This window comes from Pleurodeles waltl, chromosome 3_1 (assembly GCF_031143425.1).
Source record: "Pleurodeles waltl isolate 20211129_DDA chromosome 3_1, aPleWal1.hap1.20221129, whole genome shotgun sequence".
Taxonomy (NCBI): domain Eukaryota; kingdom Metazoa; phylum Chordata; class Amphibia; order Caudata; family Salamandridae; genus Pleurodeles; species Pleurodeles waltl.
The window spans coordinates 1,339,198,409-1,339,224,354 of NC_090440.1; the positions used below are offsets into that span (position 1 = coordinate 1,339,198,409).

The 25,946-nt window shown below is 42.8% G+C and overlaps 1 protein-coding gene across 2 annotated transcripts; it reads right to left on the reverse strand.

The window, feature by feature from the left end:
* Positions 1-2,065: 2,065 nt before the first annotated feature.
* MPZL3 (myelin protein zero like 3) lies at positions 2,066-25,891 on the reverse strand. 2 transcript variants are annotated; one of them, XM_069224735.1, is made up of 6 exons: positions 25,550-25,891; positions 6,498-6,667; positions 6,123-6,333; positions 5,021-5,183; positions 3,556-3,622; positions 2,066-2,713 (listed from the first exon to the last, which is right to left on the reverse strand). In XM_069224735.1, exons 1-6 carry the CDS (start codon positions 25,581-25,583, stop codon positions 2,678-2,680), a joined length of 681 nt encoding a protein of 226 aa, XP_069080836.1. In that variant the 5' UTR covers positions 25,584-25,891; the 3' UTR covers positions 2,066-2,677. The 2 variants fall into 2 exon arrangements, with proteins under 2 accessions (XP_069080836.1, XP_069080837.1); XM_069224736.1 differs by having other exon boundaries at positions 2,528-2,713; positions 6,498-6,664; positions 25,550-25,723.
* Positions 25,892-25,946: the final 55 nt, after the last annotated feature.

Consider the following 25,946-nt stretch of genomic DNA (forward strand, 5'->3'; position numbering starts at 1 on the left):
CCCTGTGCATCCCATACTGCTCTCTAACACAAAACTGCACTCTAAAGTCTTAAGGTTAATGACGGAAGGGAAAGGTTAAGGGACTCCAATACATTCCTCATGACTGTCCTTCTCCCATTTGTGCTGCTGCCACACAAACACACACACACGCACTATAAATGACTTTGCAGTCTAAGACATTTTAACAACATTACAATGCCATGGTGTATCCCTGAAAGTTTAAGCTCAGGTAGCCATACTGCTGCTGGGTCAGGCAGATGGCTAAATAAACAAAATAATCACAGCTGCATGCAGAAGAAGCACATTCTTCTGTGGAAGCACATAATTTCTGCACAATCAAAATATGTAGTCTGGCTACCAACATGTGGCCAGAGCCAAATACCCTCTGTATTATGCTACTGAAAGCTCTTTTCTAGGTTGACCAGATTATGCCTGGCGCTATCTACGCTGTCAAGCCAGACCTAATAATGGGCCCGACAAGGATCCATTTTAAAGACAGTTTTTGATTACCACTAGGTCTTCAAATTTCCTCTTACAAAAGTGCTTATTAGTGCCTTTCAGAAAAAAGCTGTAGCTATAGGGGTGCCAGTTCATTTAAATAGGATTAATAAGGCCGGCGCAAAGAAACCCAGAAGCGTAGTGTGTGCTACCTAAGTGCTGTTTGCAGTTCTTGTAAAGAGGGAGCATGTTATTTGTTGGTCCGGAAAGCCGTATATAGCCAAAATTAGGAGCATACAATATTTTTGCGCAACAAAAGTATAGGTGCTTATTTTGTATGTTCTATTGGCACCACATACCTGTATTTAATTTCCAGCTCCACTTTTTGTGGGGTTAGAACAATTGCACCTGCGATTCCTTACACATGCATGGAATAATCATAAATACCTGGATAGGTGGGGAAAAACACATTAACGGAGACATGGTGATAGAAGGAAGTTTGCCCTTAAGAATGATAAAATATGATTTAATCAGTCACAAAGGCACGTTTTTGGAGAGTTCCACACCTCTCGTTACAAAATCCAGTGGCACATTACAGGCCACAGAATGGCAACTTAAGTGTCCTTGAAGCTGTAACTTGCTTTGTCTTCAGTTAGGCCAATACAAAAACACACAAAAAATTCGAACCGCAGAAGTGACGTGGCGGCAGCAATACTAGGATGCAGAAATGCAGACAGCAGTAGGACAGAATTGGACATGCCTGTGCAGATGGCAGTCTCTACCCTCCAACTCACATCATTGAATGTGCACAGAAATGATGTGAGTTGGAGGGTAGAGACTGCCATCTGCACAGGCATGTCCAATTCTGTCCTAGAACAGCAGGACAGACCAAGGTGCAAGTCTAGAAAAGAAAAGTCTGTCTCAAGAATCTCACTTGCTTACATACATTTCGTTCAGAGTCGGGATTCAATAAAGCAATACATTTTGGTTATGCAATGACTTTGTACAATAAATACAATGTTATATACACACGTCTACTTTGGGATGCCAGTTCTGCGTCACATGTATGCTGTTCTGTAGCACTGCAGGAAGTGTCCGTATCTTATGCCAGGTTATGTCCAGGCCAAGATTTCCCCCGACGCTCCACTGTGACAGGCACATGGCATATCGTCTCGAAGGGCAGAAGGGACACACAGCTGCTCGTCTGTACACGTCCTAAAGTGGAGCATGCTCCAGCAGCTGGGCGTCGTGGAAGATGAATGCCACGCGCCCTAAGCATTCGTGAACTCTGCCGCATTCGATGGAACGGTCCTTTTCAAAGCTGCGCGTGCATCCTTAACTAGGTCTACATGCAGAGTGGGAGCGTTGCCTAATGAGTTACCAATGCAGAGGCATCATGCAAGCAGCAAAGAACAACGGTGTGGAGCGAGAAAAAAATCTGCAAAACATATTTAACTGAGTGCATCATCCGGTCATATTCAACCATAGAGGCATCAACCAATCAGTAAAAACCAACAGAGGCCTAATTTACAGTCATATGACTACTAAAAGCAAAACCTAATTGAAAAAAAAAAAACAATCGAGTGGCATACAGTTATCAATAATGACAATGAGGGGCGTTGCTCTATCACCGTAATCAAATAAGACAATTCACATAATTTAATGGAGAAGCATCTCACAGTCATAGCATCCAACTTTGAATTTCAACCCATCAAAGCATCTAATGCCATGACTTCACCCTATCGCAGCACCCAACAGAGATGCTTTACACAATCATCTCATCCTATGGCAGCAGTACCAAACTACCACCAGACTGAATTGTTTTCCCAGTAACTGGCATCTAACGGATTTGCGTCATATGACTAAGAATATCTACAAGAACTGAAGAACCCAGTTGGATAAAATAAACTATTTTATACGTGCTAACATTGCTTTTGTTTTGTTCTGTAGGCCATTTAAATAAATATGTACAAACACATACTCTTAAGCAGGATACTGTTTGAAGCGCATGCAAATATTTCAATTTGTAAACAAATATATATATATACATATATTCCTATAAAAATAGAAAAAGTGTCATAGGACGATGGAGATTTCCTTTTCTCAGCTCCTTAAAGGTATGCTCACAAGAAGTGAGTTGATTAGAAGGGTAGCAATGTTTCCACCTACACCTCGGAACCTATAGAAAAGGCATGTCTTTTGTCATTAAAAAGAGTTCAGTGTCACCAAAAATCCTCTTTCAGCGCTCTGGAACATGTTGCTCGTCATCTGAGTCCTGCAGAGGGCGAGACAAAACAAGATGGTCACAAATTAAGCTAACGGGATCAACAGTCGGCCAGAAGTGCCTGGTGTACAAAACTATTAAGTCTTTAAATCGCATTGCAGCCTGGAACATGATGAAGGTTTGATGAAGGTTTGGTTGGGAGGCAAAACTCATTATTTTCCCCTCTCACTACCATGTCGATCTGAGTTAATTATTGAAAATATAAATTAAGCAAATAAGCTATTTTATTATCTGAAACCTAGAAATAAGTTGGCCCCCAAGACACGTTTGAGTCCCTCATGTCGCAGCAGCGCTGAATTGGAAAGCTGGACCCATGCTGCTCCACTGGGATGCACAACCCCCTGACACCCAACCACGGTAGCGGCTGTGGTGAAACGAGTGCACACATCTCCATACTGACATTCGGCTATATCCACGGACTATTCTTACAAGGCCACGTTTGTGCACTAAAGGGTTTTCTAACGGTAACGTTATTTGCCTTTTTTTTTTTTAACAGGGATTGCTAGTATGTGGCATCACCTTGCAGTGACAATAGTATCTAACTGCAGCCATGTCCCCAAACAGTCTTACCCTTTTAATTCCACCCTGACTCAGCAGCAAATATTTTCCCTAGTGCTGTACCCCGGCAGTGCATCCTTCTTTAACAGACCCTCTGAATAGGGACAGATGTGGGCAACAGTTAGACTGACAGCCACACCGCAGTACTCAGCCTCAGGGTTTGGCTCTTACGATCGAGTAGAGTTAGCTCTAGATGTGTCGCCACCCTGAACAAATATCCCATAAAGGACTAATAACATAACTTTAGTGCAAGACGTGTGCCAAGTGCGACTTACATCAATGCAGTTGGCACATCCCAGGCACATGCGCATCAGGCATCCGGGCTTCCTGTCCATGCCGGTCCTGTGTAAGAGAGAGATTTAACATGCAGAGTGGTCACAGATATGTAAAACAAATGTTGGGGGAGGGTGGCTTCAGTACAACAAGATACATTCTCAATCACCTCACGTAGATCCGCATCATCTACAACTTCGACTCACTCATCCGAAGCGGCATTATCCAGGTCTGACACCACCAAAGTTCTGGAAGTGCAGCTGCGCCCGGTTATGTTATTCTTATTTGTAGAGGGCACATATCAACAGAGGGTGTTCTGGTGCATGTGAAAGAGCAGACTGGCCTGTCTGGGGAGCCTACTGGGACAGCTGGGTCTTCAGTTTCTTCAGAATTCAAGGACAAAGTTGGCTGATCCGATGTGGAAGGGGAGAGTGTACCACACTTTGAGGGTGATGTATGAGAAAGACAGTCCCCCAGCTTTGGCTTGTCCCATGCAGGGGGCGAGAGCGAGGAGTAGGCTGGCTGAGGCGAGATGCCTGGTGGGGTGGGGAAATGGATGCATTTGTTGAGGTAGACTGGACCCGAGTTGTGTAGAATGTTGTGGGTGTGTAAGGAGCTTGGAGAGTTTGTGCTTCTGGATCGGAAGCCGGTGGAGTTCTTGGACAGGCTTGGTTATGCGAGTTTGATGAGGTGGGGGTTGCTGCAGTCAAGCCTGCTAGTGATGAGGGAAATGTGTTACTGGCCTGCAGGTGCCCGGTGGGAGCCATTTGAAGACCCCAAAAGGAACCACATATAGCTCTGCCAATGCACCTTAATGCTGAACTGCAGCAGTCCACGCTTTTTTATTATGGCATCACACACAGTTGTAAACTCGCTACGTCTGTAATACATCCACTACACCAACATATACACATCAGCCTGCGCTCCTCAGACCTATTCATCATCACCCATCCCCTTTCCCAGCACTGGGATCCATACTCACAGATGTGTCAATGCGTCTCAATCATGACCTGCAGTGGGGTCACACTACAGAGACATTGCCAAAGAATGTAATATGGCATACGGAAAGCAGTACACAAGGCACACAAGTTAATGTGTCAGTGAGTGTTAGCAATTATACAGTTTGCAGCAGGCATTCAGTTTCAGAAGGACTGGTGGGCCACCAGACATATGACAGGCAAGGGCCTTTAGCTCATGACAAATAGTGCATTAGGTGCACAAGGAACGAGGGAATGATGTGCACGAATCCTGCGTAGAATGACCTACCTGCTCACGAGGCACGTGGTGCATACAAAAAAACCAAAAAACAAGTGGGTATAAGGAACATACTGTAGACTGCATGAGGACCACGAGCCATTTGATATACAATCCAGACAGCGCACAAGGCACATGAAGCAAGCTTATCTCACCTATGCAAAAGATTAAACATCCCATAACATCTAATTCTACCCTCCCCCAGACACTCACTCTTTGGAGACTTCGATGGAAGACTTCTTGACGCTCTTCCTTCGCGTTCCAAGAACACCATTCTTCCTCCCCATTCTCACCAGCAGCAGCACCACCACGACCGTTGATGGTGCAAACACCAGGATAGACAAGAGTGTAGTTTCAGAGAGTTGAAAAAAGATGCCTTTTGAGAGAAGAAGTGAACAGGTACCTTAGGTAAACCAGTGCACGAAAACATGTACTTCAGAAATCTCATTGAACACGACTGAACGTGCAGTTACAATTGAGAATACAAAACAAAAAAAGTTAATACACCACCTTAAAAGGCATTAATTGAAGCATCTGTTACTGATTCCATAGTTGGAAAATCTGATGCTTATTAAGTGGCTGGGATTTCAGGATGTGTAATAAGCAAACGACCATATTAAAATTGGTAATAGGAAGAAATGATAGTTTTTCTCTTAGTGAAGAGGGAAGAATCGCTTAAGATCTTCAAAAGGCTCATACTTAAAATGACAGCAGAGGACCTGCAAATGGAAGAAATCTGAACTCTGCGAAGGTTGTCTCTCAACAACTTGTTCAAAGAAAGCAACAGATCAGTTTCATAGGCAATACACTGGATAATGGCACTGGGATGATCAGATTATATTCAAGCGGTTTGATTTATGCATCTGATTAGAATCAAATGGTTTAAGTGCAAAGTGTTAAAAAAATATATTGATTTGAATCTAAGTCCTTAATTCTAAACTTAATTTTCATCTTTAACACTATCAATCTCCCTTGCTTTTATGAAACTCTTCTCCCAAGAATAAAGCTTACGTTTATCCTTACTTTTAACGCTTGCATTGACCCAACGCCTACCCTCAACCCATATCATAATGTTAATATTAACCCTATATCTAACATTCGCACTAACTCTTCACTTGTATCTACTATCGCTCCACCTCAACTAATCTCCATCTACAATTTTGTGTCTCGCTATTCAAACCATTAGGTTCAAAGTAGGTGCAATTAAATCACAATGAGTCAGACTAGTTACTGAATAAAAATGTATACACACTGGACCATGCGCTGCTCAACCTCATCCTTGAGAGCTGCTCAACCTCATACTTGAAGCACTTACTTTTCTCAGTCACTGTGAACACTGTGTGTGGAAGGTTGCTGAAGACGTCGGGGGGATTTTTGACGGTGCAATAGAAGGTCCCATTGTCTTGTAGGGTCAGGCCTTCAACGGCAATAGAAGCATCTTTCCAAGGTATGCTCCCCTTCCACAAGATGCGGCCCTTAAAGATGCCAGTGGTTGTCGGATATGCTTCACCCTGGTAATGCAAAATCTACGAAAGAAAAAGTATGCCTTGTAACATTTGCAGTGGAAAAAAACACTAACACATAACATTTGCAGTGGAAATAAAACACCAACACAAGGACGATAACCATAACTTAATTGCAGTACACCATCAGTATTTCTAGGTTTCGGAACCTCGTTCAGACAACTCACCATCTCCAGGGGACCTCCATTCTGTGGCTTGTACTTCCAGTCCACAGTCACCTTCTCAGAGATCGCAAAGTCAGACTTAAAGCTGCACGGAAGTTTTGCCTGACCCCCAATAACTCCGAACACTTCAGAATCCATCTTGACAGTCACAGAGAGAACTCTAGATACACCTGCTGAGAAAAGAAGCAGGGTTAGTCTCAGAGGTAAGGTGAGATCGATTTAGAAAAGGCAGCTCTCCCCTTATTCCGTCCTCTTCATTTCTCCTCATCCCACAAACAAAATCTTCACTCCCATCTCTTCTTCTTCCTCTGCCAACCTTATGCTCAAGCTATGCCCTACCAGCAATCTTTCTTTCTCCCATTACACCTCCACCACCCTCCATTCAAACATTATATTCGCCTCTCCCTCCTTCTCCTCTGTCCACACCTGTGTCATCACATTCTCTCCAACATTTGCCCATCCATAACAATGTCTCCAATCTTATTCGAGCTTCTCTAGAATCTATCACCAATGTATCTTCCTACACTACTAACTTCCGCTGAATGCTCCACAACTGCAGATCTACTGAAAAACCAAGACTTGGACTGCAGTCTCAATCAACAACATAGACCATATGCTCTTGATAAAAACCTGATTCAACAACACCGCTCGGTCATTCCTAGACTTTCTGATTCCCCTATAACTAGGTTATCACACGTTCCAACAAAGAAGACAAAAAATGTGGCAGAGACGCAGTAATTCACACAGGATCTGTTCCCTTCAAATGTGCAGGAACAGAGGTTTGACCATCTTTTTAATGTCTCACTGTAGACATTGAGCCCTAAACCCTCAAACCCATTAAAGTCAACATTATCTATTATCCACCCAGGAACAACAAATCCTTTGCTGAACATTGTATTGTCTTCATCACCTCACATCTGGATCTGTCTAACCATCATCATGTATCCCTGGGAGACTCATCTCCACACGGATGACCCTAGGGACAAGGCCTTCCAAACCTTTGAAACCTTCCTTTGGGATTCAGCAGAATCCCACTCGTATAAAAGGGGCTACACTAGACTTGATCACACAGGGAAAGATCTCATAAGTGCCTTCCACCCCATTCCTGTCAAATGGTCTGACCCACATTAAGTTTCTTTTGAGCTATCTTTCTCTAAGGCTATGACACCTGGTCTACCAAAAAGACCTAAAATAATGACCAGAGGCACCAACAACATTATTCTTGCCGACCTCGTGTCTTTGCTGACTCTGAGATTCCCACACCCTAGTGCTTAACAGTACACTCATTTCGCAAACAACCTTTTTCAGGAACCCACTGAGTGATGAATTTGCCCTCTTCTTTGACACGGAGATAAAAAATACAATTCTAATCACTTCCACCATTCCATACAGTACTCCCATTGATAAATCACCCACCAACTTGTCTACTTTCAGGGGCATCTCCAGGTGAGCTCATGATCACCACCACCTAACCTTCAAATCACTTCCATGATGCCCTTTCTGTTCAGCATGCCAAAGAAAGGAGAAATGTCCTCATGCCCCAGTGGGCCAGCCTTATCAATCTGTCTCAACACGAAGGATTGTTTCTTGATTCATTGTAAATTGGACAACTTTTCCCAGGACTAAAACGCCCTCTGATTTTCCTGACACCCTCAGCTACTATTGTTTAATCTTAGGACTTAAACTTTGCCAAAATACAACTCAACCAGTTCATTAAAGAGAACAATCTGCACAACACGTTTCAATCGGTTTCAGGCCTGGTCAGAGTACTGAGACTGAGATTCTGTAAATAACTGATGATGGACTCATGATTTTGAACAAAGGCATTATTTGTCTCCTTATTCTCCTGGCAACTTTTGGCATAGTCAAGCACAAAATCCTTATCCACACTCTAAAAGACTGCATGGGTGTTAGAAGCCCAGTACTGAATTGATTCACCTCCTACCTAGGTAAATCATCCACATCTCGTGAAGGTGGAACATGCTGTCACACCTGGTATCCATTATCCCATGTGTTCCACAAAGATCTGTGCTTGCCCCACTCTGTACAATCGGCCAATTAAATTGACCAATAATCTTGTCAAAATGTCATTCTGCATGATCTCACCCCATCTCAAGCTTAATCCAAGTTAAACCACTTCTTTCTCTTTTCACCACAGCCTCCCTCTCTGCCCAGGCAAAAGTGGCCAAGCTCAAACAGCATTCCTGGCTGCTCCCCATCGACTACCAATAACACCAAGTATCTTGGCTTCACCCTGGACAACTTCAGTCATGCTGCTAAACATGCAAACTACCAACTCAAAGTCATTCATAGCATCGAACCGTTCCTTCCTGAATAAGACCTCAAAGAAGTAATCCAAGCTATTTTCCTTTCAAGACTTATTATAGGAGCGCCATGTCTCCTGCTATTCCCAATATCTCACCTACTCCCATTAAAGCCTCTTTGAACACTGTTGCTTGTATGGCCACATGATCTTGTTACTTTCATCACATCTCCCCAGTACTGTCACCTTATTGACTACAGATCCAGGTACAAAATTGCCTGCATAGTTCAACGTTTTGCACATGGACAATCTCATTATTTGGCCAGCAAACTGAAGCTTTGCAGCAGCACTCATCAACTCCGGAGCACTGACTCTCTTATTCATGGAGTCTCAACATTCCAGAAAATTAGCATATGACTGAACTCTCAGGCTTGTGTATAGTTGCTCTTATTTTCTCTAATTTAGACTTATTGTAACTTGTCACCTATTGAGGTTTTCCATCCCACTCGGTCTCTCTCCTATTTGCTATCCTTCTCCATGCTTAGTTTCTGCTTTTTTCTGTATGTTTTTTTTGCTGGCATTTGCAAAGCTCTTGGCCTTTGTACCTTGGCCCTGATATGTGCTTGATAAAAATTTGAATAAATAAATAGCTTGACAGGTTTCCACTTCAACTCTAAAGAAATCTTCAGCAGAAAAAAAAATCTATTATTTCACCGGCTGGCACACTATAAGACCAAAATCTCATGTTGCTGTATTAAAAGTGCCTGAATGGGAGGCTGGCTCCGATTTATTAAAATGTATGATTACTCCGGAGATAAATCATAAAATGGAAGGTTCATACTGGTGAGGAGCAAAAAATAAATGAACGAAAAGATTGTGGTTATAAACAGGTTGCCATTAGTGGGAGGGTTGGGGCCTGGGAAGTAAATAATTTGATCGCCAAGTCAAAAGGCACAGTGATAGTGACTGTCCTGAAGGAGGCCAATTGCCAAATTCCTATTGAAATAGAGCAGATCACCAACAGTGGCACCACAGCATCTCCAGCATCATACGGCAAACATCTTGGCCTGGATTCCCTACTCCATTTCCAAATTCCCAACCTCCTTGGAACACAGCTCTCTCCGTCTCTGATGACACACTACCAAAACATAATTCTCAGACTACAGACCTCCTACAGCTCAATGAAAGTGATTGATATCCTCCTATCCACCCTGCATCTCCTCCTGCCTGAGAGTTGCTCCCCACTATCCACACCAAAACAATGGATAGAAAGACTCCCTTCCACAAATGAAAGAAATTGTCTGGCACAGAAATGGCTGCTGTGGTGCGTCTCCATCTGTCTTCGTTGGGGTCTTTTAGCAGACCAGACAATCTTCTCACTGGCTCTCCACCACAAACCCTATAACTGAACACACAAACAAATCCCACCATTTCTTTAAGCAGAGACTCGAATTCAACTTGTTGTAACATTTGGTTCCCTACGTTTCCTAAACCCTGACAAAGTACCCAGTTTCACCACCTAATGTTCTACCTTTTAGGCCACTTTTGAAATTACAGGTGACAGCAATCATACCCCTCACTTAAAACCCCTTTGCTATTCTCCATCCCCTGCTACGGGGTGACTTCTAGGGTTTTAAACTTACTCCAGGACAGCACAACACTATGTTATGCACCCATCTAAAGCTTGTCTTTTCAAGTCAAAATTGTGAAGCTCATTAATTCAATTGAGATGCACCAAGACTACAGCTCTCACAATATATTAGAATTTTGAAATAATCCCTTAAGTGGGTAAACCTGGTATCCAGCCACGATTCAGCAATATGGGAACGTCATGTACTAACCTACCCACCCTTCTTCTATTAGACTGTATAACAGCCAGCCTTTAGCAGGCGTATACCTCACTACCCATAACCTCGCAAACCCTTCATGGTTTACAACTATGGTAACAGCTTTAGGTGAGCAAGCCAAGCAATGCTAACATGGCTCAAATGTCTGGCTCAGCCTATGGACCAAGGGTACTTGGCTGTCAAAAAAGAGCCGGACTTAAATACTGCACACTTCCCTTCCTCTTATGTAGTTTTTAGCACAAAAGCTGCTAAGTGCAGAATATTTTAGTGCAAATAAAATCTAAAGTGTTTGTCTGAGCTTAAACGCTTCTCAACAGTTCAACTTCAGAACATGTGAAACTTTTTGCAGACGACCTACATTCTTCTATGTGTTTCATTGAAGACTTGTAGCACCATAAGTGCCAACTCTCTGGGATCCCAGATACCTTTTTTTTTTTTACTAATATGTGTAATTGCCTTTTCCGGAGTGTTTATCCTTCCTGAAAATAGTTTTGTTTTTTTAAGTCAGAAGAAGTAACATGCACATAATAACAAACACATTGTGCTGTGCTTTCCCTTAAGATCAAAATTGTTTTTAAGTAGAGTTTTCCACAGGCGATCAGTGCATTTATGTAACACAGTGAATTTTTTAGCTCCTGCCACACATTAACTACCAGCACTGTCTTATGGGTTTGAACGGGATAAAGAAGACATGAATAGTTTTCTTGTCAGTCTAGTGGCTAAATTGCTCAACGTGTTACCAGGAAGCACAGGATCAAATACTGGCTTCCACCGTGTACCAAATGATGCAATCTTGGTAAAGCCATTTTACTTCACTGTGTTCTTTTCCTTGATCGTCACATTTAAGAGCCCCTTTAACTGATTCAGTTCAGAGTGTGCCATAAACAAAAAAAGCCTCTTGTGTTTTGGTTTGATAGAATATAGTGCTAATCTATTTATAAAACCACAGGTCGTACTATTTCAGAGTGCTCCCGCTCCGAATGGGAAGGTCTGATTCTACCTTATGTCTGAGCAGCTGAGGGCAAGTGGGAACCTTTACACATACTATGGGGCTGCACTAAAATTCAGTGTTTCTGACGGGAGTGGTATGGATAATGGGCCAAGTCACTGGACAAGAGATCCCCCCCCCTGACGGTCAAATGGCACCTCCTAAATATCAGAGGTGAGGAGATATGGCATAGGTACCGGACAACTCGGTTGGTTGCCGTAGCTGGGGAGGCTACGTGCAATATAAAATGGACTTGATGAGCGTGAAATCCCCCCCTCCACCTGGCATTGTGGATTGGGAAATTTATATGGATTGGTGCCAACGGGCGCAGCAAGCAGTTTATAAAAGTCCAGCTTGGGGAGGGGGGTTAAGATTGTCATCTATGCGTACTGAAAAAAAGTCAGTTCACAATACCTGTGACATCCAGGTAAACGATACAATTTACGCTGATCAATGTATACACTGTACGACTAACTTGTTCATCGTGTTGCGGTCTACTGTGCAATTGTTCAATAAAAAAGTTTTTTAAAAATCTATATATAAAACCAATACTAGCTATATGTAAAGGCAGATTACAATCGACATTCCTCTTAATTGACTTATGGCGTTGTTGTCAAGGGGGTGGGTTCAGGAATGGTTTTAAGTGCAAGTTCAGAACATTTTATTAAGTGTCATCTGATGCAGTGATGTATCAAATCAAAACACTACAGAGTGTTAAAGAAACACACTTTTAACTATTTAAAGCTTTTATCATATTTTATATGACTTTTGTTGCTAAATTTATATAGCAAATATTGCAATAGCAGACCTATTGGCTTTGCTGTTCGAGATTCTGGAAATGTGACTAACAAGTTAGCAGCCCGGTCTTACCTTGGGCGAGACTCCGTTCCGACGACGACACACCTAGGAGGTGCCCGTTAAAAAGCTAATGATTAATAGTTCGTCAGGGAGCCTTGACATGTACCTACGTAAATTAATTTATCCCAACACTTAACAAGATAAGGGCCCTGGTGCAGGTATAATCGTTCACCAAGGTAAGACAGAGGGAGCGAGAGAGGGGTTTGAAACAATTGTTCGGGCAGGCCTTCATCTGATGAGGGGCATTGTTTCATACACAATCACTTTTTTGTGTAACTCCATGATTGAATCTACAAGTGTGATAGCAAATCTCTTCTTCTATACACGCGCGATGTCAAACATCCCGCCGAAGGCACATTTTGGGACAAGGAGAAACGAAAACAAGCATTGGGAAAGCCAATAAGTCTGGCTTTGGCTGTCGCCTTTGTGCTTTGTCAAAGCGTATTTTCTCATGTTTTTTGTTAAACTTTATTTTGAGCGATGTGACAGGCTCGCGATATTATTATTTTTTTTAAATACGTTGTCTAAAAGCAAAAAAAACAAAAAAACATGGTTGTCAAAAAGCTCAAATTGCAAGAGTGGCCCCTGGCGCTGAAGTAAACTACTTTGAGTGTGGACGTTCTCCTTGTGAAAGAGCAGAATGTCGTCACTCGCAATGAAGTTAAAGACAGTGAAATGGATTCACCCCCCCCCCACACACGCTGTACGCCACAGTGGGCAGAAAAATATGTGAATAGCACAACAAACTAATGGATGAAGAGGGGTGGCAGAAAGCACTTCTAAGTACATATTATATATAATCTTACAAAGTCTTGACTAATGCTGTACCTAAAAGTAGGGAACTAGAAACCATCAGAGAAGAGAGGAAGCCAAACATATAAACCACATTCCCTAGTCAAAGCAGACAACACAGTTGGAGCCCCTTAAAATCGAAAACTCAGCTGGTCCTGGAAGACTAGATCGGATTTATGCACAAGTTACATGCATTAAATTTTATTTTACTGGTCCTGTTTACTTGTTAACATAAGACTGCTCCCTAGCCTAGTGCGCACTGCAGATGTGTGGTGTGTGTAAACTTCAGGTCAGAAGCTCCATGCACAGCAGTGCAAACTCAGTATTCATCTACATGCGGTTGATAGAATGAGCACAACTTGGAAGACCAATGGGAACCTGAAATTTAGAACGCACCAATATGAGGTTTCAGTAATAGGTGAGCATTATATAAATGATTAAATAAAATATAGGGGTGAACGGCCTAGTGAGTGCAAAAAAGGGAGAAAGAGGCTACAATGACCCTGCGGTGACAAGTTTCAAAACTTTAAAGAAATGTCACTGAACTGCTATGGGACAACTTGCTAATCATTCTAGAGGACAAGGCAGAGGCTTATATCTCATTACCCTTAATTCGACATATGTTGCTGAGTGTTCTAGAAAAGTCAATAAACCTGCTATAAAAGCTTGCTCAGCATTCGTGTGTCGTTGCTTGCTTAGAATTCTAAAAGGAAGTCACTTAGGGTGCTTTGACAAAGCATGCTCGGCATTCATAAAAATACCATTAACATAGAGGCAGGGTTCAGCTTTTCAAATATGCGGTTTTCAAGATGAAGGAAGAATAATATATGGGGAAATTGAAAACTGGAAGACGTCTGTATCACTTTTATGACACCTAAATCCAAGCTTGTCAAGAGGTCCTAGATATGATGACAAAGTAAAACCAAACAACTCACACTGGAAAAACATCTGCAGTTTCGTTGTTTACAACTGGAACATGGACAAGATCTGATCACAAAAAAGTAAATAACAGCTCGTCTTAGCCATGACATTTAGAAAAGATCTGACGGGGAATGTGTGAGCCATTTTCAGGCATCAGATTCTGACTGTACAACTCCAGCTGAAAATCTTCTGACTGTACGAAGAAGAACCAGAGACACTGGTGTATGTTCATAGACTTTACAAGCATGTTCACAACCATCACAAAATGCCCTACCACACCTCCATTACGTACAGGCCTGAATATGGTATGTTAGACTCATAAACATTTCTATTACACGTGCGAAGTTTCCCAATCTCTTGTTATATGAAAGTTTCTGAGTTTTGAAAGCACAAAAACTTTGCACAATTTTTAGGCGGAGGCCAGATTTGAGCAAAGAAAAACTCTCATGAGGGTCTATATTGAGCAAAAATGTTCTCACAAGGTAATGTTTAAAGCAGGAAATGTCTTGCGGGAGACTAATTCGACCAGAAAACGTCTTTCAAACTGGTTCCAGCAGAAAAAGTATTGTGAAAGAAACTTTTTCTTCGTGAGTGTCCCCTAGCCCGTATCTAGGGTGACCTTTGAACATGAGGTTTACACTAGGGCTCAATTATCATGTGAGGGGCCAAAAATAAATAAATTTAACAAAGTTTTGTGTTTTTTGCGCACATCCTGTGAAATTTCACAAAACATTCGCATTTCTTCACTCCTCTGGTACATAGCAACAATGCAGATCTGGCACAGAGCTGGCTCAGAACCATCAATAGTGCCACATGTGACATTCCTTGGATAGTTCTGAAGATCCACAGCAAACACCAGGACACCGCAACATATGTTTCAAAGTATCACAAATGTGCTGTGTAAGGCCTTTTAGTATGTTGAAAATGATTGGAAACACCAAATCTGATATCTCAGTGTTTGCCAATGGCCTAGCAAGTATGTTCAGAGCCAAAACAAGCAGTTCATATGATATCCAGGATGCTCAGAACCAAGCACCTCATCTGACATCATATGATATCCGCGAGAATGTTAAGGATTTCAAACAACCCATGTGATAACTAATGGTACGGTTATGACCATGACAAACATGCTGAACCATGCACACACCTTAGGTAACATTTCCATTGAAAACCACTGCAAACAGCCCATATGATACCTCATTATGTGTTCAAAAACCCCACATACAGCCAAAAGTGACCTCTGTGCACGTTTATACCCTCTCAAACACCCCCTATAGCATTTTCATGTATGTCTGAACCATCAGAATTGTCATATGCAACACATCAATAGATGCAATTAAAGTCACCAACATCTTTTGTGAAACCAAAGTGTATTTCAGAACCCTGACAAACACTTTAAGTAACGCCTCAATGTACGGCTACAACTTTTGAAACCATTTTTAGCGCTTTCCCAAAGCACCACTTCTGAAAAACAGGTATATATTCACATCTGTTGCAAGGACCACATGGAAATCTCAGTGTATGTTTTGAACCATTAGAGTATAAGATGATTCAATATAGATTCATAATCACCACAAATGCCACATAGGAGTGGGACAACTGTGTGAGCAGACCATCACAAGCTCTCCACGTGTCACTTCATGATATGATCAGAACCATGGTAAATGTTACATGTAAAACCTTGGTGTAGGTTTAGAGACACTGCAAACAGCCCATGTGACACTTTTCATTTATTTTCAGACTTGCATACCGATCCAGTGTAACATCTCAAGGCTTGTCAGTACCATCGCACACTCCCCCTCTGACATCTTAATTTATGTTCAGATGAAACATCCCATCTAACACCCAAGAAGTATATGCCAGTGTCTCATGTCCTATTCAGTTATGAAACCAAGTCCTTGACCACCAGTGGCGAAAAGTGAGAGTTAATGGACTGTACCATAGAGAGAAGGCTTTGCTCCCCTGGGTGGAACTACACCTAGCATACACCTCTTGGAAGACATCTTCTGACAGTGGTCTTGCAGTGGACACAGATAATGGGATAAGTTATAGACCTTGGGATGTTGATGTACGATGGTGTCTATTCTCCAAAACGTTTATCGTCCCCTTTCGTATACCTACTGTCAAGGTGTCAAGTACAATTCCTGAAGGAGCAGCAATCTCACATAAAAGAAAAAGGAGGAACACATGACCTGGAATTCAGGCCACTCACATTAAAGACAACTAACCTGGACAAAATCAATCCTTGGGAAGGCAATGAGTATGCAATCATTTATCATCGCACGTAAAACATAGGCATTCACACATTCTGTTTTTTTTACGCACAAGTGCAGTTTATTACGCGAAGGCATTCCCAACTGGTTTTACCAGGGCTGGGGGAAGATTTTTCAAAAAAATGCTTTGGGTGCTGAATCCATACAAGAGATAAGTGAATGTGACAAACAGCACGATGATTGATGTACCTTGCAAATATAAAATAGTAACTTATGCGTCCATCATGCACTTCCTTTGTGGTGGCGGGATAAACGAAATAGCCATCAGCTTCAGGTGACAGAGTAAAACTCCCTCTGGGTGGAACCAAACGTCGCAGTACCATTCTTTAAATAATTCGTAACTATATGTTCTAAAGACAGCTGCACTGTCAAGCCAGACTTAAAAAGACTTGACAAACATAATGTGGTCCCTGTATCGCAGGACTGCACCGCCTACAAACACATCGCTCTTCCCTACACAGTAATTAGGCTTTCACACTCTGCAGAATCGGGTGCCAATGTGCCACGACAGAGCGGCTGTCATCCAACTGCTGCCTCGGCTGTTCCTGGCAAGAGCACATTATTGATTGTAAAGGAAGCCAAGAAAAAAACAGGAAGAAGATGCATCAGTTGCGCAAAAGGCCCTGTAAGCCGGATGACAGGCGTTGTGCGTATCCCTGCAATGCAGCCCTGGTAGTCAGGCTGGGCAGGATGCACAGGAAGTGACTTCAACATACCAGGTGAGGCATCACTCCTAACAGAAGCCTCTGGCCGAAAATCCCTCAGTTGCAAATTGCCGTAAGTCATACGCAAAACTTTCAGCCAACCCTAGTTTTCTATCAACAGCAGGTTGCATTCTATTACTTGTAGTTATGTTGTTCACTGCAGGTACGAGGGTAATAAAATACAAAAAACAGGTTAGTATTGAAGGTGGTGTTGGCTAGAAAGCCACGGCTTGCCAAGGTGTGAAACGTTCCCAGGGGTCAACAACTAGAGATATGAATAGCCAGAAAGCCTTCCAAGAGGAAACACTCCAGAAAGCAAAGACTGGAAAACAGACTAACTAAAAACTGCTAAAATATCTCCAACATATAAATCTCCCTCGGGAAAAATGGCAACCGATTGCATATTTCTAATTCCAACCGAACTCACTTCCTACCACTTAAGTGTGGGGCTAGGGCAACTTACTATTTTTAATCTAATGCCAGTTTATGTGACAGCAAAAGCTCTGTAATGAATATGTAGGCCAGTCAACACTTTTGTACAGAGATATTGATGAACGGCCATTAATTTGGTGTAAGATATATAGATTTTTTTTTTTTTTTAACTTTCTTTGTTAAATGTTCATATGTTGCACCGCAATGGAACAGCAGTGTGCACAAAACACAACACATCTACCCAGTCTAAGGATCCAGCATAGTACAGACAGGTCAATCCATGGCAGGCATACAGCCACACCTTCCTCTTCCTCGCAACCCCCATGCAAAGACAGCAGCTTCACCAAAGGGACTACAGTCTCCCCTCCGGGGGGGGGGGGGGGCGCCCAGATCCCTCGTTTTATTAGTGGCAGGTGAAGTTAAGGTGTGTTCCCCAGCCAGAGAGCTCCTCCCTCCAGGGAGATCCACTACATCCTCCGCCCCTTCAACAAAGCTATCCAGGAGCACCACCCCTGTCTGCGCGTTCTCTTGCACCTTGCCATCTCGTCTAGACAATTTAATGTGCTTCTGTCCTGCTAGGACCCATCCCTTAACATCTTTGTAAAATAAGGGAAACTGAGGGCTCCTGCTACTCAATCAGCAGACCGCAACTCGTCTGTGAGCTCATACCAGCGCTAAGTTCAGGAATTTATGTTGGATCTTTCTTCCTTAGGTGCCACTCCCAGGATACCTTGCAGCACCCAGGGCTCCATTGGGAGGCCTGTAACCGCTGTCAATGTAGCGAAGACAAACTCCTAGTAACGCCACACCAGCGGGGCAATTCCAGGCTAATTACAAGAAAAGAGCCCTCGCCGCAGGTACATGGGACACGCGGACATCCCCTTCCACCCCACATAAACCTTCGAGGGATCACCGGAGTAAAACACATAGGATTTAAGAAATTGTGTTGTATAAGCTGGATTTGTGCATTACTCAAGACTGCTCGCACCTGATTACATGCCCTATCCCACTCCTCATCCAGGAGCTGGACACCAATATCAATTGTCTAATTGGACTTCCTCCTTGATTCTCAGTAGCATCACCCTTTAGGGCTCTCTACATGTGCATTTTGGTGTATCACAAGATGTCCAGTTGCAGGACAGCTTCTAATGTCAGGGCGGGAGGAGGGGCTTGTGGGAAACTAATCCAGATCCCCCTAGCCATCCTTGCCAGCTTTTCATATTGGAGGAACTGACCAGTGCCCACATCAAACAAGCCTGTGCTTCAGAGAACGAAAGAAAGGTGTCACTCGGGTACACATCCCCCAGGGTCTCAACTTCCCTCCCGCCATTGTCATTGTCTCCGGTATCTGTCTGAATGGCTGGAGCTGCCAAATAAAGTACATGCATTGTGCCGGTATGCAGGAGTCCTGCATGAGAAGCGCCACCGCTTAATTATCTCCAAGCATTCCCCTTAAGAGTCTTCCTTCCAGGCTGTCCTCCCCAGTTGCCCATCTAGTGGCATATTGTATATGGGACATGTAGTAATAGGCCTGCAAGTCCCAGAGTCTCAGACCTCCCTCCTTCTTAAGATTGCTCTTTAATAAACCTAAGGAGACCCTGCCTCGCCCACCCGCCCGCTCAGACCAGTGTTTTCGGCAGGCTATCCAGCGCTATAAATGTGGCCAAGGGGAGAGGACAAATCGAATTCTGCAGAGTATGCAGGTAGCACGGCAGAACCAGCATTTTTGCTAACGCCACCAGTCCCATGACAGAGTGTGGCAGCAATGTCCAGAGGTCAATCGACGACCGGAGACCCCTAATCACTCTCTCCATATCATACTCATATGGTTTGTCGCAGGTATGAGCAAACAGTAACCCCAGATATCGAAATTTGTCAGGCTCCCACCTCAGTGCTAAATCCGGGAGCACATGAGGTGGGCAAAAACAGTCCCTCCATGGGGAATAGGAGGCTCTTCCGAACGTTGATAGGTGGACCAGAGACCTACCCAACGTGATCCAGACACCTCAACAGAAGAGGGACTGGTGACTGTGGCAGTAGCAGGAGCAGCAGCGCATTAGTGGCATACAGGGACACCAGGTGAGTGACATCTCCCACTCTGATTCCCCACTCTGCCATGTTTGATTGAATGTGGGGCGCTAAAGCTCAATAGCAAGTGGCAACAATAACGGGGACAGAGGGCACCCCTGCCATGTCACCTGCTGTACGGCCCACGCTGCGGACCTGCATGAAACCTGCCGATGGGTTGCTCATAGACCAATTTAAGCCCTTTACAGAAACCCAGACCAAACCCCATACGATTCAACACCTCTCACAAGTACCCCCAGTTAAGCCTATCGAAAGCCTTTTTCAGGTCGATTGACACAGACATTTTTAATGAGATAAATTTTTCAGTCCATTATTTTAGTGCCTACATTCACATACTACTCTTTAACTACAGATACACCTTTGGTTTTGATCATATGGAACTGTTCATGGACTGCATGTCTGTACTAGTCCTTTAATTCTAGAGCGATCCAGTGCTCACAGACAAGTTCTTTGACCCTCCTACACACTTTGTTCCTCACGGCAACAGCGAAAAAGCTGCTTGTTGCCCTGAACAGATACAAATATGATTTTAAAGCTTGTGGAATAGATTTTTGCAGCTTCTGAAATAAGCACTCTCTACCGTTAGTTACATTGACAGATTGTTCTATTTATTTTTATTTTAGGTCCTATTGAGATAGTCTGATAACCTAATCCCACAAGCATCACTAAAGTAGAGTAATTAAAACCAAACAATTAATGATAATTGTATTGTCTTGCAATGTGTATATATAGCACTTACTACCCCTATGTTTGACACTAAAGCGCTTGCCTATATGGGTAACACACTACTCCGTGTAGGGAGAGTGATTGGAAGTGTATTGTCTTTGTTTTGATCCTGGGTGGGAAACTTTTCTAAGGCGTGCAATATGACCACTGAGGAGCGGTTACAATGTTACTGGACGCAGCGCTTAGCAGTGTGGGAGGCAGGCACGCACTTAAGGGTTTTCGGTAAACTTCCATCTTTGAAATAATCTGTATCTTTCTTTGTGGCATTTCATATACTCATGGCACACTCAGCTGGTAACTTCACTGGTATGTCCATTCTGAGACATTTTGTTTAAATGTTATGCTCCACACCAGGCATAGGATAGTGGGAAAATGGTCACGAAATCTGAGGAGATAAACTTTGTTAATTACATTGCATATCTGTTGTCATTGTGAGGTGTCAAGAAGTGGTCACAATAACTTACTTTATAGAGACCTGGAACGGAGGACAAACTTAAAGACCTCCATTGGCCAGCAGCATCCAACATTTCTCTTCAGTTTCTCCATGCCTGTTCAATTGGTAATAGGTGTTTTTTTTTTGGTGTGTCCTGGCACAATACTAGGTGATGAACATGACCTTTAGCAATTTTAGCGCATGCATGTGTGTGTGTGTGTGTATGTACCCTATATGAACTACAATCAACTGTGCGACTGCTAAGACTTATATTAGAATTAGTTTGGGTTATATTTTGTATTGTAACTACATTTGTATAATACTACACCGTTCAAGGCGTGGTAGCACTTTACACCTGGCAGTTTACTGCTCCGGAAACCCCAGGGATTATTTTTTTTTTGGTTGTTGTTGGTTATTGAGATTAGTATTATGCTCCAAAGGAAACCATTACATGCACTTACTCCAGGTCCTAGGTGGTAGACTAAATTAACAGTAGTTGGGTTAGATCTTTAGTAGAAAAAAGGGGGGGGGGGGTTAATTGATGCACCTATTGTCAGTGTTAATAGATGAGCTACAGGGAATTAGGTATTGTTAGGTTGCAGATTATGACTCTTAAATGACAGGTTTTGATCTTTGAGGTGAGTTGTGGAATGAGGTGTGGGAAATTTGCAGGGATAAATTAATAGGGTTTAATGCAAACATACATGCGACTTGGAGTAGGCTGTGCTCATAGAGGAGGCATGTCGAGGATGGAAAGGAAGGAGAGAGTTGGAAGGTTGTAAATAGTGGTCAGTTTTCATGCACTGCTAGCAAGCAAAACTATAGAAAGACCATCAACAGCGGCTCCTCTGCAATTGTGGAGGTGCGTCGCCCCACTGGCTAAGCGCCAGCAGCTGAAAAAGAAAACAGTATTTTGTTTTAGCTGAGTCAGCATGTGGAGGGAGGGGGCGGGGTTGGGCCGTGGGAGGCAGGAGGAGGAATATAGTACACTCAAGTGCACATGTTAGTTTAGCTGGCCGTCTTAGGCTGGCCAAAGTGACATGCAGACTTAGGTTTCCCCAAACCAGCTGTATTACACAGCCGGGTTGGAGAAACAGCACAGACTCCTGTGCAGTGAGAAGCGGCAGACCAAGCTGCTCAGACTATTCCCGACGCTGTTCTCATGAGAGGTATAGCATGAGAGCAGCTTCATGATTGTGTGTTGTGGGGGGGGGGGGGGAGGGGGGGAGACCTGTGCTGGTGTCCCAGGGACTGCTGGGACACTTTCAGAGGAGAGAAGTGAGGAGGTCGGCAGCGCCAGGACAGGTACGTTTTTTTATTTATTTTTTATTTGCCCCTCGCACCCCTCCCCCTCTTCATGAGGTTTGCAGCAGCCACCACTGAAAACCATGTCAGTTAATTTATGTTATTTATGGCTTTTACAGTTAAATACCAGCACAATCCATCAATTCAGGTCAATAGAGTGCAGCACTCTGGGGGGAAAAAAACAAAATCACATTATACAAGTGAGAAACCACTGTTGAAAAAACACACCAATAATCAGGGATATGGAATTCCTATTTCCCAATGACCGGGACATATTGTTTAGGGTCAAGGGCAAAAAGTTTTTATGTTTATTTTGTCCTTTGGACAAGTAGGCGGGAACCGTTTGCAGCTGAGGTAATGTGTGTCCATATGTTAATGCTGTTCGAACTTTTATTTAGGGTTCAATAATGAGAAGCCTTCATTATAAGGGTAAGCGGTGTAAATAAATGTATTAATGTCAGACTGGATAAGGACAGTAGTTCCATAAAAATAAAAATAAAAGTGTACACATGTTTGAAAAGTTTAGCAATATGAGGCTAAGTATAATGCTCCCAGAATGCTCTCTAATTAGATGCAAATGTTTGCAGAAGCTTGTAAGCAAGGGTGATGATTACTTTCAAAATAAAATGTTCAGAAAAAATGCAAATAAGGAAAATAATGTTTTGCTACTATGAAAATGTAGGTGCTATTTCTTTAAAAAGTAATTTAGTAAAAGGTGTTGATGCATGCTATTATTTCCAATAATCAGTGTAACCGTTTTTAACAAGATTATCGGAAGCATGAAAATAAACAAGCACTGGCAAAGCCAACCGATCCAACATTTTTTGTGAGCCTTTTGGTTTCGTCAACACGTGTCTTGTTTGACCTGGCTTTTATAACACTTTATTGTTGTGGGAGCTGCAAGTCCCTCACCATTGTAACAAACACTGGCAAAAAGAAAAAAAGGTTTTGGTCTCAAAAAACGCACATTGCTACCAGTGAAGTAACAGGAGCCCCGCCGCTCCATCCAGGTGGCCCCGTCAGCACAGCACCTGCCATGAGTGAGGCTGGGGTGAGGACCCCCTCCATGTTCTTTGCAGCGGGCCCCCTCTAGTTTGGTTACACCACTGATTGCCACAGTAGTTCCTGGCACTGAACAAAACTACTTTATGTGCCAATATGCTCCTTTTTGAAGAGCAGAGTGTGATCACCCACATTAAAGGCAGCCTATTGATAGAGAGACAAATAAAAGTTTAATAAAAACAAAATGTCTTTGTTAACGCCAGACCTAATTAGGGACCCAATTCTTAAAGAAAAATCACAACAAAGGTGTACCCATGGTATATGCCTTTGAATTAGTGGCTTTCATGAAGTCACAAGAACTTACAGAAGTAGACCAGGAAACTGTACACCTAGAAAATATTTGTGAACTGTATTTTAGCTCAAGCAAATAGGCATGTGTAGATTTGTTCATATGAAAATCTATTGAGCGTTTGTATGTTCACTTTCCTCTAACCACTTTTTTTCCAACCCTGAAAGAACTTCTACTTCTGCCATTGTCAGGAGTACATTTACTACCTTTCTCATTATGGAAAAAGATTAGAGAAGAGCTGGTGAAAAATCCTTAAAACATACAAGTGAGTAGGTTTGCAGACTCAAAATCATTCCAGCCCTAGAACTATTGCTTACTGCTTCCTCCAGCCCTAGTATGCAGATCTGCGGAAAGGTGGCAAAATAAGGAAATTGCTATAGTAGGGATTGAAATTGCAAGTATTCAAGCCCTATTATGGTAGTAGCTCTGGCATAATCAGAGAGGCTAGTATCAGAGCTCTTACATAATGAGATTGCTGCCATAATGTGTCGCCGTACTACATGGCACCAAAGGGACAAGTAGATTTTTTTTACAGGACAAGTAGTTTTAAGAAGCAATCAGTCCCATGGACAAGTAGATATTTTCTTAAATTCCACACCCATGAATAATAGTTGTGAAATATGATAAAAGGTTATTTTCCTAAACCTGACCTGCACACTGTGGTGCAACATAATGAGAAGGGTACCCGAAGGCTGTTAAGTGTGAAAATTGTTATTGAAATTTTAAATTTTACAACTTCACACTTCTGGACAATTTTTCAATATTTTAAGGAACACAATCTATCATCTAGGCTGATTCGCGTAAGTCCACTTTGCACGGTCAAGGAACATTGTAAAGTTCTGCTAGCTAAAAAAAAACAAAAAAAAAAAAACAATGAGTGACAAAGGTGTCACACATATGCAACGCAAATATTATGGGACCAACAAACACTTCCCTATTATAGTTGGGTTGATATCTCACGCTCTCTGATATCGTGCTGAAGAAATTTAATTTCAACAGTAAAATCCTCCCAAAGAATCAACAAGCTATCCACCTAAAGATGTAATTGCAATAAATGCACAGAAGCACGCAATTGTTTAATAGCTCATAAGCAACCCTAGAAGCAAGCACCTTCCCATTCACTTGCCCATTTCCCAAGAAACACAGATATCACACGTCCAACTTTACTCTTAACTACTCAATGCTTCTTATGTTCCATGGAGTCTGCTCCTGATAGTTCTCATTTCCAGTACTCTTTCTGATTTAAAGCAGCTTAAGGCCTATCATTAAGTTCTACATATTTTGATAAAGGGGGAGGGCTGTCCCTGGTTCCATTGCATTGTCCGATACAGTCATTTTATAGATGAAAATGCTGCCTTCCATCAATAAAACTATGAATACATTCGGGGGGCCACCATCAGTGCCCGGTGCTCATAAAGGGGGTACGTACGAATTCTAAAATGCCGCCCTAACGAGAAGTGTAAGTACTTGTCCACAAAATAGATAGCAAATTGATTAAAAAAATATACTAGTTCTGTGCCACTTGCGATATAAAGATGTGGACAGTTTCTCAATAGTGTAGTCAAGTGACGAAATAAAACTATAATATCTTTGCGAAAATATACTAATGCGGACACATTAACCACATACAACATTGTTAATAACTGTTCCTACTAACTGATTGAAGGCATGGAAACTACCAGAAGTAATGTCACAAAATAACAGCGACTCTGTGGTAAGTGTTAGAAGCGTCTCGATGAAAGCGGAGAAACTACTTCTTACAAGTACTGGCAAAGCTGAAGGCCCATTAGAAATGTAGCTGGCATGCTCAGAAAAGTGGGTGAAATCGATGTAAATGTACTGATTAAAAGTGCTGATGGCGGTCCCCTGAAAACTTCCAGTAAAGTTCCATTAGACGTATAGTAACCTCGCCGAGGAGCGCTGATAAAACTCTATTGAGCGTAATGCACACGAACTGGAAAGTTAAAACCCTATGCCAGAACTAGGCTGTGATGCGCCAGTTTAATCCTGCGATCCCACCGACGCTGTTGCAACCCTGCCAGGTGAGGCCCGCCGCACTGCTCCCGAGACTCACCCAGTAACAGCAGCAGAAGGCTCCTGAGCTCCATCCCCTCCGCTGCTCCGGCTGAGGGCAGCTCTCTCGAATGTTGATAGTGGTTGTCGTAAACTGAGAGGCTCAGGTGATACCGGAAATGACGCAAATCCGGCGAAACAAGAAGTAGTAGAACTGGAGATTACAGAAATAGGACAAGCGAGTTGGTCAGGGAACGGGCAGAGCAGGTGTGACAGTTAACAGGGCAGTGCACGCGGCTTCTGGGAGAGCTATAAACAATGCGATCCAGGTAGGCGATCCCACTAGACAAAGTAAGTCTGTTATACAAATATTAAGCTAGTGCAGGTGATTCCGGAAATGCTCAAGTCCGCCCGGCGCCCCTCCCACATAGACTGCTCCCAAAACAGGTATGCAAAGA

Bases quoted from the DNA above. Each gene is read 5' to 3' on its own strand.
- MPZL3 (XM_069224735.1), bottom strand. From the start codon at position 25,583: ATGGAGCTCAGGAGCCTTCTGCTGCTGTTACTGG. The intron at 6,668-25,549 runs GTGAGTCTCGGG...TTCTTTTCTCAG, and splicing joins CCTTCTGCTGCTGTTACTGG to CAGGTGTATCTAGAGTTCTC. The intron at 3,623-5,020 runs GTGAGTGTCTGG...TCTCTTACACAG, and splicing joins TCCATCGAAGTCTCCAAAGA to GACCGGCATGGACAGGAAGC.